Source organism: Kogia breviceps, chromosome 1, assembly GCF_026419965.1.
Source record: "Kogia breviceps isolate mKogBre1 chromosome 1, mKogBre1 haplotype 1, whole genome shotgun sequence".
Taxonomy (NCBI): Eukaryota; Metazoa; Chordata; class Mammalia; order Artiodactyla; family Physeteridae; genus Kogia; species Kogia breviceps.
The window spans coordinates 158,775,202-158,789,442 of record NC_081310.1 but is presented as its reverse complement, the minus strand read 5'-3'; the positions used below and the strand labels follow the sequence as shown (position 1 = coordinate 158,789,442).

Sequence of the window (14,241 nt, the reverse complement as noted above, 5' to 3'; positions counted from 1 at the left end):
TTCTTGGAAGGCCTATTGAAATATAAATAAGTAGTATTTTTATGAATTAACAGAGTCATTGGATAGAAAGTGCCTCTGCCTTTGATCTTTCACCTTGTATTACTCATTGAAAATAAGAAGTGTGCAGAAATTCTTAACTGTTCATTGAAATGTTTAACTTTGGGCCTTCTTAGACAATATAATGTGTCTGCTGCTGCATTCCATGCTGGCCAGGTCTTTGAATCTGAAGGTATAATTGTAATTTATTGTTTAAGTCCCATAGCTTTTATTTGTCTGGCTATGATAGGTTAATATGAAGAACATCAGGGCTTATTGCTTTAAGAAATGTAATGAGCAATGTGTTTTTTCTTTAGCATCAAACAGAGCATACTGAAACAGCAGGGCTGGCTGGTGGTGCAGCAAGCATCATGAGTAAGCACAGAGAAGTCTGTTCCTTATCACGTGTGTAAGGGGAAAAAGGTAAGAAAACCAATGATCTTGTTTCTCTTAAGAGAGATTGAACTTGAGAAAACAGATCTACAGAAAATAATGCTCACATATATATATGCTGCTTGCTTCATTTATAACATTGTTCCTTATTAAATCAGGAATATTGTTTTTTTAAAAAAAAGATTTGACTTAAGTCCAGAAAAAAAGGATATTTTAAAATTCCTGTTGAATTATGTCAAAATGCTAATTTCTCTACTAGTACTTGGCTTCTCCCTTTTAGAGTCAACTTCTACCTTGAGCATAGAAAGGTAATTTCAGCATGAAAAAGAACATGGACTTGAGCAATATTATTAGGAGAAAATCGTGGTATATCTACTCAATTAATGTCATTAATATTTCTTAGTCAATCACACAAGAGCTAAGCAGTGAAATCTTATTTTAGAGTGAGGAATCAGAAATACAGATTCAATTATTTTATTTTGTATGTTTAGACTAGTTGTGACGAGCAATCATTTCCAGCAGAAAATTGGAAGTATTTTATTAATTCTTGTAGAGCAAGACTCCTTAAACATTGACTTTTTCCTGACTAGGAATCTTCTTTGCTTTCTTTCAAGTGTTATGATTATTTAAGGGGTAGAAAGTGGTGGTGGGAGGGGAGGGTGTGTGAGTGAGATTGGTTTCAGAAACTGATTATGCTATTCACTCATGGAGTGTTGCAGGCTCTGCTGAGTTCTCTGATTTTCCATGTAAGCTTCGAGGATAGAGGCCTGGGCCTTACAGTGCGTAGCAAGAGACTGAGTTCCTAAGCACTTAGCAGTAGTACCTTCCTCACCAGAACTTCTGGTCTTGCAGTTGGCAAGGTATTTCTCGTCCCCTAGCTTTCTCACATGTGAGTGTGAGAGGGAGTGCCTTTGTCTGCCTTCATCTGGCAAAATTTTATTCTTCAGGCATCTCTTTAGGAAGTTTTCAACCCACTGCAAAGACTATCAGTAATAATAAATAATAATTAGTCAGCAATAATAAGTTATTGGAGTATTTGTTACAGTGGCCCACCGTACCCCAAATAATATACTCCTGCCTCAGTCTGATTTGGATTTACTTCTTCTTTGGCTCCATAGTACCCAGTGCATATATCATTTAGTACATACCACAATGTTTCATACTTTAAGTATACTCATCCATCTTCTATGAAACATTGGGCTCCTTTAGGTCAAAGACATTGTCTTAGTTGTCATTGTAACGTAATGACTAAGACAGTGTGTGTTACATAGTAGATGATCAATAATGTTTTATGTATGAATGCACACATGTTCATTGTAAGTAGTATGTGGTGTAAAGAGGAAGTAACAGTGAAGGAGATATACAAGGAATAATCAGATAAGTGCTGTAAAAGTCACACCCTTAAGACTGAGATTCAAGACAGTGTCTAAAAGGACTCTGGTCAGTAGAACAAAAAAGAGATTCTCAGGAAGAAACTGTATTGAATTAAGTATTTATATTCCTCTTTGAGATGTACCATTGACCCTTGAACAACCTGCAGGTTAGGGGCACTGACTACTCTATGCAGTGGAAAATCTGCATATAACTTATAATCAGCCCTCCATATACGTGGTTCTTCCGTATCCGAGGTTCTGCATCCATGGATTCAACCAACTGTGGATCATGTAGTACTGTAATATTTACTATGGAAAAAATCCATATATAGATAGACCCATGAAGTTCAAACCCATGTTGTTCAAGGGTCAACTGTATATATATGATATTTAGTGACTTCTATTTTGAATAAGAGTTGGATGCTTCTCTAAGGCAGGTAAAGAATCCTGACATAGGGGCTTCCCTGGTGGCGCAGTGGTTGAGAATCTGCCTGCCGATGCAGGGGACACGGGTTCGTGCCCCGGTCCGGGAAGATCCCACATGCCGCGGAGCGGCTAGGCCTGTGAGCCATGGCCGCTGAGCCTGCGCGTCGAGCCTGTGCTCCGCAACGGGAGAGGCCACAACAGTGAGAGGCCTGCATACCACCAAAAAAAAAGAATCCTGACATAAGATTTGAATCCTCAGAGAGGGAACTTCCCTGGTGGCACAGTGGAAAAGACTCCACGCTCCCAATGCAGGGGGCCTGGGTTCGATCCCTGATCAGGGAACTAGATCCTGCATGCATGCTGCAGCTAAGAGTTCACATGCCACAACTAAGGAACCCATGTGCTGCAACTAAGGAGCCGGCTAACCACCACTAAGGAGCCCGCCTGCTGCAACTAAGATCCAGTGCAACCAAATAAGTAAATTAAAAAAAAAATTCTTGGAGCGGTCCAACTTTTACAGTGAGAAGACTGCTCCTCTCCCATGTCCTTGGGAGACCACAGGTTTTTCTTGGAAAATGAAACTAAAGAGGATCAAGACTTGGGGACATTAGACATAACAGATACCAAGGGATGAGGCACCAAAGTAAAAGCAGGAGGATAAGGGGAAATCCTATATATTAAAGTGAGATCCTTCCCCTCACCCCTTCCTCTACTCTTCTTTCAGACAGTGATTACATCTCTGGTGTTACATCTCTGCACCCCCTTACAGGAGATTATAAGACTCTTTTCTGGAGTCCAAAGAAAAGACCTACATATACTGACATTTGGAGGTCTCCCAATGAAATAGCTGTGTTCCCACCCAATCACCATGCAGTGGAAGCCTCCCAGTTGAGAAGCCACACATGCAGAGCTTCCAGTTGGCTATTAGTACTTCATTTGTTCAGTATTAGGCATTTGGGGAAAGCGTCCAATGTGAAGACAGAGATCAAAACACGAAACAGGAACTTGGAGGAAATAATATTGAAAACAGAAGGAGGTTTGGGGAAAAAGAAAGAAAAAGCAGACTAAATTATAGGTAATTAGAATGGTAAGAAAAAATTATATCCATGAAATAAAATCAAGATGTCATAAAAAGGATCAGAAAAAGAAAATGCCCTGGAAATTAAAAATATGATAGTTTTTGTGCATTTAATGTTTTTTTAAAAAAACTGTCTCAAGTTTATAGACAGTTTGCAAGTATAGTACAGAGGTCTTTTTTCTCTGAACCATTTGAGAGTAAGTTGCTAGCTGCATCCCCTACCACCTTTGAAACTGTGTTTCCTACAAAAAAGGACATTCTCCTACATAACCACAATACAGCCATCAAATCAGGGAATGAGCATTGATGCATTACCACCACCTAATTATCAGACCTTATTCAAGTTTTGCCAGATGTACAAATAATGTCCTTTATGTCAAGGGCACCGAGTTTAGAATCACATGTTGCATTTAGTTGGGAGACCAACCAGTGTTCCATGCAGTTTCAATCCACCCACCCCACTCTGTTTTGGGAATAAACAAGGGTGTGTACACTCATCTTCGGCTTCCCACAGCCCTTCAGTTAGTCCCACCAGCTGTCCAACCAGCCAAAGAGACTTGTCTTCCTGGTGTTGGACCCCAGAGCTGGGGCTCCCAATATGTGGCTCAAACCACTCACTCCCCAGGGAGGTTCTCCACCCATGAAATCCCCCTCCTCTTCTGAGGAGGCACAGGGGCACAGGTCCCAACCTGATCACTTTTCTTCTCATCCTGCCTGATTCCATGTGGATCTTTCTTACAGCCTTGGTTGTATAAGGGTCTTTCTGCCAGTCTCCAGTTAGTTTTCAGTGAGAATTATTCCACATGTAGATGTATTTTTGATGTGTTTGTGCGGGGAGGCAAGTTCCACTGTTCTCCTACTCTACCATCTTGATCTCTCTCTCTTCAATAGACTATTTTTTTTAGAGCAGTTTTAGTTTCAGAGAAAAATTGAGCAAAAAGTACAGGGAGTTTCTATACACCTCCTGTCCCCGCCGCCCCCCAGTCCTCCCACAGCCTTCCCTAGTATGGACATTGCTGTGTCCTTTTCATTGCAATCTGTCAGGGAGCATGGATTTTTGTTTGTCCTGTTACTGATGCTGTTCACTTTGATCACTTGTGTAAGGTGGCATCGGCCAGGATTTGCCTCTGAAGTTACTCTTTTTTTTTTTTTTTTTGTAATTAGTAAGTATTTTTGTGGGGAGGAACTTTGAAACTATGTAAATATCCCATTCCTCATCACACTTGGAATTCATTCATTTATGTTGTAAAGACTCATCATGGCTTTCTGTTTTATCCAGTGGGTTATAATCTGTTGCTACCATTATTTATTTTGATGCTCAGATTGTCTCTGATTTGGTCTGTGGAAGCTCCTTCAAGCGTGTTTCTTTGTCCTTTTGACATGTCCCCAAAATTCTTGGATGCTTCCTTTTTTTAAAAAAAAATTGAAATGTAATTCACACACCATACCATAAAATTCACCCTTTTAAAGTGTATAGTTCAGTGGTTTTTATATATTTACAGAGTCTTGCAATCATCACCACTGTCTAATTCCAGAACATTTTTCACCCCAAAGAGAAATCTTTCATCTGTTAGCAGTTACTTCCCATTTCCCTCCAGTTCCTCCCAGCTGCTGGCAACCCACTAATTTACTTTCTGTTTCTGTGCCTGTTTTGGACATTTCATATAAATGGAATCATGTAATCTGTAGCTTTTTGTGTCTGCTGCTTTCAGTTACTATATTTTCAAGATTCATCCATGATGTAGCATATAGCAGTATTTTATCCATTTAAATTATCATATAATATTATATTTTGTCAATGTATAATACCACATTTTATTTATCCATTTATCTGTTGATATATCTTTGGGTCATTTTCATCTCTTGGTGTTATGAATAATGCTGCTGTGAGCATTCACAGATAAGTTTTTGTGTGAATATATGTTTTCATTTCTCTTGGTAGTATAAGCCTAGGAGTAGAATAGCTATGCCATGTGGTAACTCTTTTTAACTTTTTGAGGAACTGCCAAACTGTTTTCCAGGGTTGCCACACCATTTTACTTTCTTCCCAGCAATGTGCAATGGTTCATGTTTCCCTCCATCCTCATCAAAGTTCTTGTATTTTTTCTACTCCAGCTTTGGAATCAGCCATTTTTCCTTGGAGCCCTTGTTCCTTTTAGTGAATAACAATATTTATAAATCAAGTCTGCTGCTAGGTATGCTCATTGCTACATGGAATTGAGCTGAGGATTTGCTGCTGCAAGATTCTTTGTGTATAGCACTAGAGAATATATGTGTACACACACCCACACACTTTTACATCTATAATATGTTTATTGCTATGTTCATTGAACAAAAAACTATGTTTATTGCTATAAGTATGTTTATTGAAGTCCATGAGTTCAAACTGATACCCCAGATTCCAAACCAACACTGCAGGGTTCTTTCCAGTTTTCTCTTTTTCTGCATTTTAACCCCTTCTCCAACATTGACAAACCTTGCTCCCATTGCCCTTCATGTAGTCACTTATTTGATCCATCTTTCTACATGTAAACTATGTCCTGTCACTCTCTTCTCCCCTTGGTCCTTCTAATCCCGCTCAGGCTCTGACCCACCACCCTGGACTGCCCTCTTATATCTCCTCCTCACCCCTCCTGCATATGAAGCCGTCTTACCCACTTGTGCTCTCTGTCTGCCAGACCATGCCCTTCATATGGATGCCTTCCTCACCTCTCCTGGTCTCTAACACCCCACACTGGGCTGTCCTGTGTAGGCAGTTTCCTTCCCTCTGGGGCTCTGACACATTATGCTGGGCCACCCCCACGCAAGGACATCTGCTTCACCACACTTGGGCTCTGACTCCCCCCTTACACAGATGCCCTCTTCATCTGCTCCCTGTTTATTGAATCATTAATAATTTTTCCCTTTTATTTTAATTTTTTCAACTTTTTATTTTGAAGTAAATATAGACTCACAGGAAGTCGCAAAAATACTGTAGAAAGTTTCATTTGCACAGTTTTTCTCATTCATTACATCTTACATAACTCAAGAAAATACAAAACTCAGGAAATTAATATTTTATTTGTCCATTCATCAGTTGATAGATATTTGGGTTGTTTCTACCTTTTAGCTGTTATGAATAATGCTGCTGTGAGCATATTCATGAGTGTATGTAGTTCTCTCCCATTTATCACAGGTAGATTTATGTAACCACCATTGCAATTTAAGATACAGCACGATTCTATCACCACGGATATATCCCTTGTGCCACTCCTTTACAGTCACATGCACTCTTCTCTCCCCACTGTCCCATATTTAATGACTTCTTAAAATTAAAAACATTATTGCACGTCACAGGAAGAGGTGAGCTGAGCAAGTGTAGAGATAAACCATGTTATGTTCATGAATGGGAACACTTAGTTTCATTACCAATCCTGAGGGAGAAACAGCCTAGGAATTCTGGTTTCTGAAAGTTGATTTTATTGGCACACTATTCCATCCTGCACCATTGCTGAGTCTTGGGGCCACTTGGAGCAGTTTTTTCTCCAGCTCCTGGCTTTATGCAGAGAGCCCAGTCTGGCCTTCTGTAATGCAGAAACTTCTAGAAGTTTATAACACATACTTCCCATCCTACCTGCTAGCTTTCAAATCCCAGGTCTGAAGGTTGCTGTCTAGTTCTGTAAACTCTGTGAACTGCCACACTTCAGTTCTCATTCATCGCTGTGGCTTGATTTCTTCCTGATTAATGGCATATTTCTCTTTCTTGTTTTTGAATTTCACTGTATAAACTCTTTTAAAATAATCTATTTTGTCTAGAATTTCTATATTCAAAGTGGGAAGGAATGCTTCCCACCACAAGCTCAGTACTCTTTTTACCTTTTGTTTTACAAATTTCAAGCCTATAGAAAAGTTGAAAGAATAGTACAGTGAAGACTCATATATCCTTCACCAGATTCATCAATTTTTACCATTTTGTCTCTTTCTCGAGCACCTCTCTCCTCTCCTCCTCCACCCTCGCCACTCACTCACACTCACATACTTTTTTCCTGAATTATTTGAAAGTTATTATTTGAAAGTTAGTTATGGATAACATAACACTTCTTCCCTAAATAGTTCAGCAGGCATCTCCTACAAGTAAGGACATTTGCATACAAAATTTAAATACCATTATCACATCCAAAAAATGATTATTAATTCATTGTAATACTAATGTATAGTCCAAATTCCCCTGATTATACCTTAAGTGTCTTTTTTTTTTTTTTTTGGCTGTGTATGGGTATTTGTGTATTTTCTTTTTTTTTTTTTTTAATTGTTTATTTTTTGGTTGCACTGGGTCTTCGTTGCTGCGCTCGGGCTTTCTCTAGTCGCGGCGAGCAGGGGCAACTCTTCGTTGTGGCGCATGGGCTTAGTTGCTCCACGGCATGTGGGGTCTTCCTGGACCAGGGATCAAACCCGTGTCCCCTGCATTGGCAGACGGATTCTTAACCACTGCGTCGCCACGGAGTCCCTATTTGTGTATTTTTCTTGATCTAGGATCCAGTTAGTGTTCATACATAGCATTTGGTTGTTTAATCTCTTTAGTCTCTCTCAATTCAGAATGATCTTGTTTTTCATAACACCGAATATTTTGAAGAGTCCAGGACAGCTGTCTTACAGAATGCCTCACGTTCTAGATTTGTCTAATTGTTCATGATTCAATTCAGATTAAACAGTTTGGAGAAGAATACCTGTAGGTGATGTTTTAAACTTATTGCATCACATCAGGAGATACGTATTGTCAGCTTGTTAAATTGTTAGTGATGCTAAGCTTGATCATTTGGTTAAGGTAGTGATTACTGCATCTTTTCACTGTAAACATACATTTTCTCCTTTGGAATTAATAAGTCATCTGTGAAATGATATTTTGAGGCATTGTGAATATTTTCTTCCCCACTAACTGTTTACCTAAAGGCATGTTTTTGATGCTTGCCTGAATCAATAATTATAATTGAAGTTTAACACAGCTTCTTGAGTGGCTGTTTATACTGTTCATTTATTCATTCCCCAGATGTTTATTGAATAGGTATCACATCAGGTTCTGTGGCAATCACATGATGAACACAGTCTAGTGGGTGTCTTTGTGGTGTCTACAGTCTGGTGGGAGAGATTGACATTAATCAAGTAATCACACCAAAGTATGTTTATAGATTGTGATAATTATTATAAAGGGAAAAGGAGAGGTGCTGTGAGAGATTATAAGGGGAGATCACCTTTTTTAGGGGTTCAGGGAAGACTTCTTGTGAAAATAGTATTTGAACTAAGAGCTAAAAGATGCAGAGTTATTTTGGCAAGGAGGGGGTGTATTGGAGACAGATAAAAGGTCTTGAAGAGGAAAAGGGCATGGTACATTAAAGAAATGTATATTCAAGTAGTGCTCCAGCATCAAGCATAGTGTCTGCACATAATAGGTGCTCAATAAATATTAGTGGAAGGGAGGGTGGGGCTGAAAACTAGCTTGTGTAATCACTGTTGTTAGGTTATTTATTTTATAATAAAATGATCAACTCCAAGGCTTAAAAACTTAAATAATTGCTTATGAAGCACTTATCATGTGCCAGGCAGTGTTTTAAATGTGTTACCTATGTCAATTTATTTAATCTTTCGGTATGTACTATTATTACTCAGTTTTATAGATGAAAATTAAATCTCAGGTAAATTGATTAACTTCCCCAAAGTCATATAGTTAGTAAGTGAATTGGGAGCTAGGATTAGAACTTGGACAGTCGAGTCCTAGAGTTCATGTTCTTATCCATTATGCTACAGTTCTTCCCATTGCTTAAAGTATAAACAATATCTTTCTCAGACTGGCATTCCAGGGCTTCCATAATATGATGCCTGTCTGCATTTCCAGCTGTGTCCTACTGTTACCCATGTAAATAAATCCTTGCTCCAATTTCACTGATCCCTCAATAATTGCCCATGCCTAGATCACTCCTTGCATGTCTCTCCCTGTTTGAAATTTCACTTCTGCATCTTCCTCTCTGGGATATCTGTTAAAATTTTATCTGTCCTTCCAGACCCAGCTCAAATCCATAAATAATGTCTTTCTTCACCATCCAGACTCATGATCTGGTCCATTTCTTGAACTTTTAAAATATTTATTTTATTTATTTATTTGGCTGTGCGGGTCTTAGTTGTGGCACAAGGGATCTTTGGTTGCGGCATGTGGTATCTAGTTCCCTGACCGAGGATCGAACCCAGGTCCCCTGCATTGGGAGTGTGGAGTCTTATCCACTGGACCACCAGAGAAGTTCCCATTTCTTGAACTTTTACAGTACTTATTCAGGTACACTTATCTGTTAATTTTATCTGATTAGATTAATCACTTAGTACCTGTGTCTCTTGTGCTGTGTTGTTATTAAAATCATTTATTATTATTTAAATTTTCTTATTTAGCATTGTTTACCCTTAAGTAAATGTTAAGATTCTTGATGTTAGGGATGATATCTGAGACTTCAGTTGATCCCAGTACCCTGCATACAGTAGATGCACTATAAATATGTTGATCTGATTGTTTGTTTACTAATATTTTACATATAATGACTATGAAATGCTAATTATTTTAGGTGTATATTAAATGTGCTAGATAGTGTGTTGTGAGAAATTTTATTCATCTCTTTGCATTGGATAATCTAAATATGCAGTCTTTATTAAAAAATTGCATGTATATGAAAGTTTTTTGAACTGTAAGTCATTAGACACAAAAGACAAATTTAAGAAAAACCATTCATAGATCATGCAGCCTGTTTGTCTACCTAAACTTAAATTACCTAACAGGAGCCAATTAATAAATAGAAGTTGACCATAGTGATCATTTTGTAATTTATAGAAATACTGATAGTAAATTGCTATGTTGTACACTGGGAACTAACATAGTGTTCTAGGTCAGTTACACGTCAAAAACAACAAACAAACAAACAGAAAAAGACACCAAATTTGTGGTTATCAGAGGCATAGGTTGGGAGGAGGGAGAATTAGATGAAGGTGGTTGAAAGGTAGAAACTTCCAGTTATAAGATAAATAAGTACTAGGGCTGTAATATACAACATGATTAATGTAATTAATGCTATTGTATGTTATATATGAAAGTAAGTTGTTAAGTGAGTAAATCCTAAGAGTTTGCAACACAAGGATAAAATTTTTTCTCTTATTTTGTATCTATATGAGATGATGGATGTTCACAAAATTCATTGTGTTAATCATTTCATGATGTATGTAAGTCAGATCTTATAACATTGTATTAGTTTAAGTTGCACAACATAATGATTTAATATATGTGTGTATTGTGAAATGATTACCACAATAAGTTTACTTAACATCCATCACCTCACATAGTTATACATTTTTTTCTTTCGCTGGGAGCTTTTAAGATTACCTGTCTTAGCTACTTTCAGATATATGATGCAGTATTGTAAACTATACCTACCATGCTGTACATTATATCCCTAGAACTTACTTATCTTATAATTGGAAGTTTGTAACTTTTGACCACCTTCACCTGTTTCCTTCATCCCTTATACCCTGCCTCTGGCAACCCTGAATCTGTTCTCTGTTTCTGTGAGTTTGGTTTTTTTGGAATCCACATATAAATGAGTTCATCTGGTATTTGTCTTTCTCTGTCTGACTTATTTCACTTAGCATAATGCCCTCAAGGTCCATCCATGGTGTCGAAAATGACAGGACTTCCTTCCTTTTAATGGCTGAATGATATTCTATCTTATACACACTCATGGACACACACACACACACGCACAGACACACCACGTTTTCTGTATCCCTTCGTCTTTTGATGGGTATTACGGTTGTTTCCATGTCTTAGCTGTTGTAAATAATGCTGCAGTGAACATGGAGGTGCAGACTCTCTTCCAGGTATTGATTTTCTTTCCTTTGGTTGTATACCTAGAAATGGAATTGCTGGGTTATATGGTAGTTATGTTTTTAATTTTTTGAGGAACCTTCATACTGTTTTCTGTAGTGGCTGAATCAATTTACATTTTTACCAGCAGTGCACAAGGGTTCTTTTTTTCAGCATTCTCTCCAGCACTTGTTATTCATTTTCTTTTTGATGATAGCCATTCTGACAGGTGTAATGATATCTTTATGGTTTTGATTTACATTTCCCCAATGATTGGTGATGCTGAGCATCTTTTCATGTGCCTGTTGGCCATCTTATGTCTTCTTTGGAAAAATGTCTATTCAAATCCTCTGCCCACTTTTAATTTTTTTTTTGATGTTATGTTGTATGAGTTCTTTGTCTATTTTTGATACTAATCCCTTGTTGGATATATCATTTGCAAATATCTTCTCCCACTCAGTAGGCAGCCTTTTTGTTTTGTTGATAGTTTTCTTTGCTGGGCAAAAGCTTTTTAGTTTGATGTGGTTCTATTTGTTTATTTTTACTTTTGTTTCTCTTTGCCTGAAGAGACATATCCCCCCCAAAACAAAAAAGACTGATGTCAAAGAGCATATTACCTATGTTTTCTTCTAGTTTTATGGTTTCAGGTCTTAACATTCAAGTCTTTTTATCCATTTTGAGTTTATTTTTGTATATGGTGTGAGAAAGTAGTCTAGTCCGGTTTGATTTATTTTTTTTTGCATGTAGCTGTCCAGTTTTCCCAACACCATTTATTGAACAGGCTGTCTTTGCCCCATTCCCTTTGTCATAGATTAATTGCCCATACAAGTGTGGATTTATTTCTGGGCTCTCTATTCTCTTCCATTGATCTATGTGTCTGTTTTTGTGTGAGTACTATACTATTTTGATTACTGTAGTTTTGTAGTATAGTTTGGCATCAGAGAGTGTATTATGGGATGGTTTTTAATTAGTGATCCAATCACCTTATTAGTAATTGGTCTGTTCAGATTTTCTTTTTTTTTATGATTCATTGTTGGTAGGGTGTATGTGTATAAGAATTTATCCATTTATTCTAGGTTGTCCAATTTATTAGCATGTAATTGTTCATCGTAGTCTTAAGATCCTTTGTATTTCTGTTTTACCAGTTGTAATGTCTGTAAATTATATTTTAATAATTGAAAGTGTAATACAAATTTGATCTATTTTCTAGATTTAAACAAGTCTCTTGAGTGGTGTTTTCTCACCGATGGAGAATTACTTCCAAGCAGAAGCTTACAACCTGGACAAGGTGTTAGATGAATTTGAACAAAACGAAGGTGAGAATTTACTTGGTGACTTTGTTTGAATGTATTTATGATATAGAAAATGTGGGATTATAAGAGGATGCAGTACTTAAAAAAAGAAAGGAAGGTCCAGTGCCTCAAAAATGATAGTATTATATATTAACATTCAGAGGAAGAACTAACATTTTTGTTAGCACTGTGTGCCAGATACTATGCTAAATCATTCACATGGATTATATCATTTAATCTTTAAAATAATACCATGAAAGTAAATCTTACCTACATTTTACAGATGAAGATAGAGGCACAGAAAGGTTAAGCATCTTCCCCAAGTTAGTTTGTTCATAAGTGCAGGATTAGAATCCAATTTATGGTCAGGAAAAGCTTTAGAATGTGTGATTGTATTTCCCAAGTTAAGAAAAATAGCTTCTTTCATATTGATTGACCAATAAAGCAAGATCCATTTTAGACCTAATTTTAAAAGATTTACATTTTTAAGTATCTACCAAATGGTTAGTTAAATTATATACTCTCAAGGCCCAGTCTAAAAGTGTCTGCTAAAGATTCACTTCATTTAGGGAATTTTCCTTAAAATCACCTTTCAGTATGACTAGAATGGGTAAGCCATAATTAAATATCTGTCTTTCACCTTATCCTCCTTCCCTGGTGTTCTTGGTTTCTAACTGAAAATGGCATGTAACAAGTTTACAAAGTGATATATTTCCATCTAAAGCCCATGATTTTAGTAGTAGTCTCCAAACCTTTACTATATCTGGTGATTCAGGTTGTTCTTTGATAGCAGTTGGGAAGAGAGATTAGTTTTGATTTTGTTGTTTTGGGCCTATGCTAGAGCAAGCATTAAAAAGATATGTGCTCATGGGGGTAAGAAGGGAGAAGAAAGATACCTGGAATGGCCTACTCTTACATTTTACCTTTGATGACCCAAAGCTAACCCGTAACCCTAGCCTAACTCCTGATTCATGTAAACGTGAAACCAAATCTTTTTGGATTTTATGGGATCTAGGTGGGCTTTATACATACCAAGGTGGAAGGTGTATTGTCCTCTTAGTTTCAGTAATTTATACAAGTATTTTCTCAATCCCTTCTTTGGTTTGGCCCTATCACAGTTATTTGTCATCTACACAAATGCTACACCTAATCCTGTGAATACTATTCTTCTAGAATACCATTGACTCTCATTAATAAAATTATTAGTTCTTTACATCAATCTCTTTGTGACTTCTGTAGATTCTAGTAGGGTATTTTGTATATAGTTGATTTGCAATACATTTTTGTTGAGTCAATGAAAATGGTCATTCTGGTTTGAAATATAGCATTTGCTTACCAAAATAACTCCTTTAGAAGGAGAATAATTTCAGAAGCCAGCTTGTTTGTAACTATGCTCTTCATTTGTTTTCAACTATTTTTTAAACATCTCAGTACCAGTTGCATTAAAACTACCACCTCTAGCCTGGTACCTTTTCAAATATATTTTTGTAAAAGTGTTTTCTCATTTCATGTTAATTTCCTCCTTTAAATGAAAAATGTACCACACACAAACTGTGATGACATTAGATAATTAACATTATATCCAGTTGGTGGTTGAATAATGAAATTTTTAATACATGATCATTTCTGTTTGAATATTATTAAATATTCTTATAAGAGGCAGTGTTTCTTTTTTATTTCCATGAACCAGCTTGGAAATACAATTTCTTTTCGTAAAGGCAATACATGTTACCAAATCTCAAGTCTCTGCTAGCCCAAATTTGGTAAACT

General features: G+C 37.0%; 1 protein-coding gene across 4 annotated transcripts in view; it reads left to right on the top strand.

Moving 5' to 3' along the window:
• Nucleotides 1-14,241, top strand: part of ZFYVE9 (zinc finger FYVE-type containing 9) — a 193,791-nt gene that overhangs the window by 48,775 nt on the left and 130,775 nt on the right. For 3 of the 4 annotated variants that reach the window (XM_059054536.2, XM_059054550.2, XM_067007676.1), the window contains exons 2-3: nucleotides 354-459; nucleotides 12,390-12,495. In XM_059054536.2, the coding sequence (XP_058910519.1) occupies nucleotides 12,426-12,495 (70 nt within the window). In that variant the 5' untranslated portion in view covers nucleotides 354-459; nucleotides 12,390-12,425. The remainder of the gene's footprint in view (nucleotides 1-353; nucleotides 460-12,389; nucleotides 12,496-14,241) is intronic. The other variant, XM_067007670.1, reaches the window with a different exon arrangement.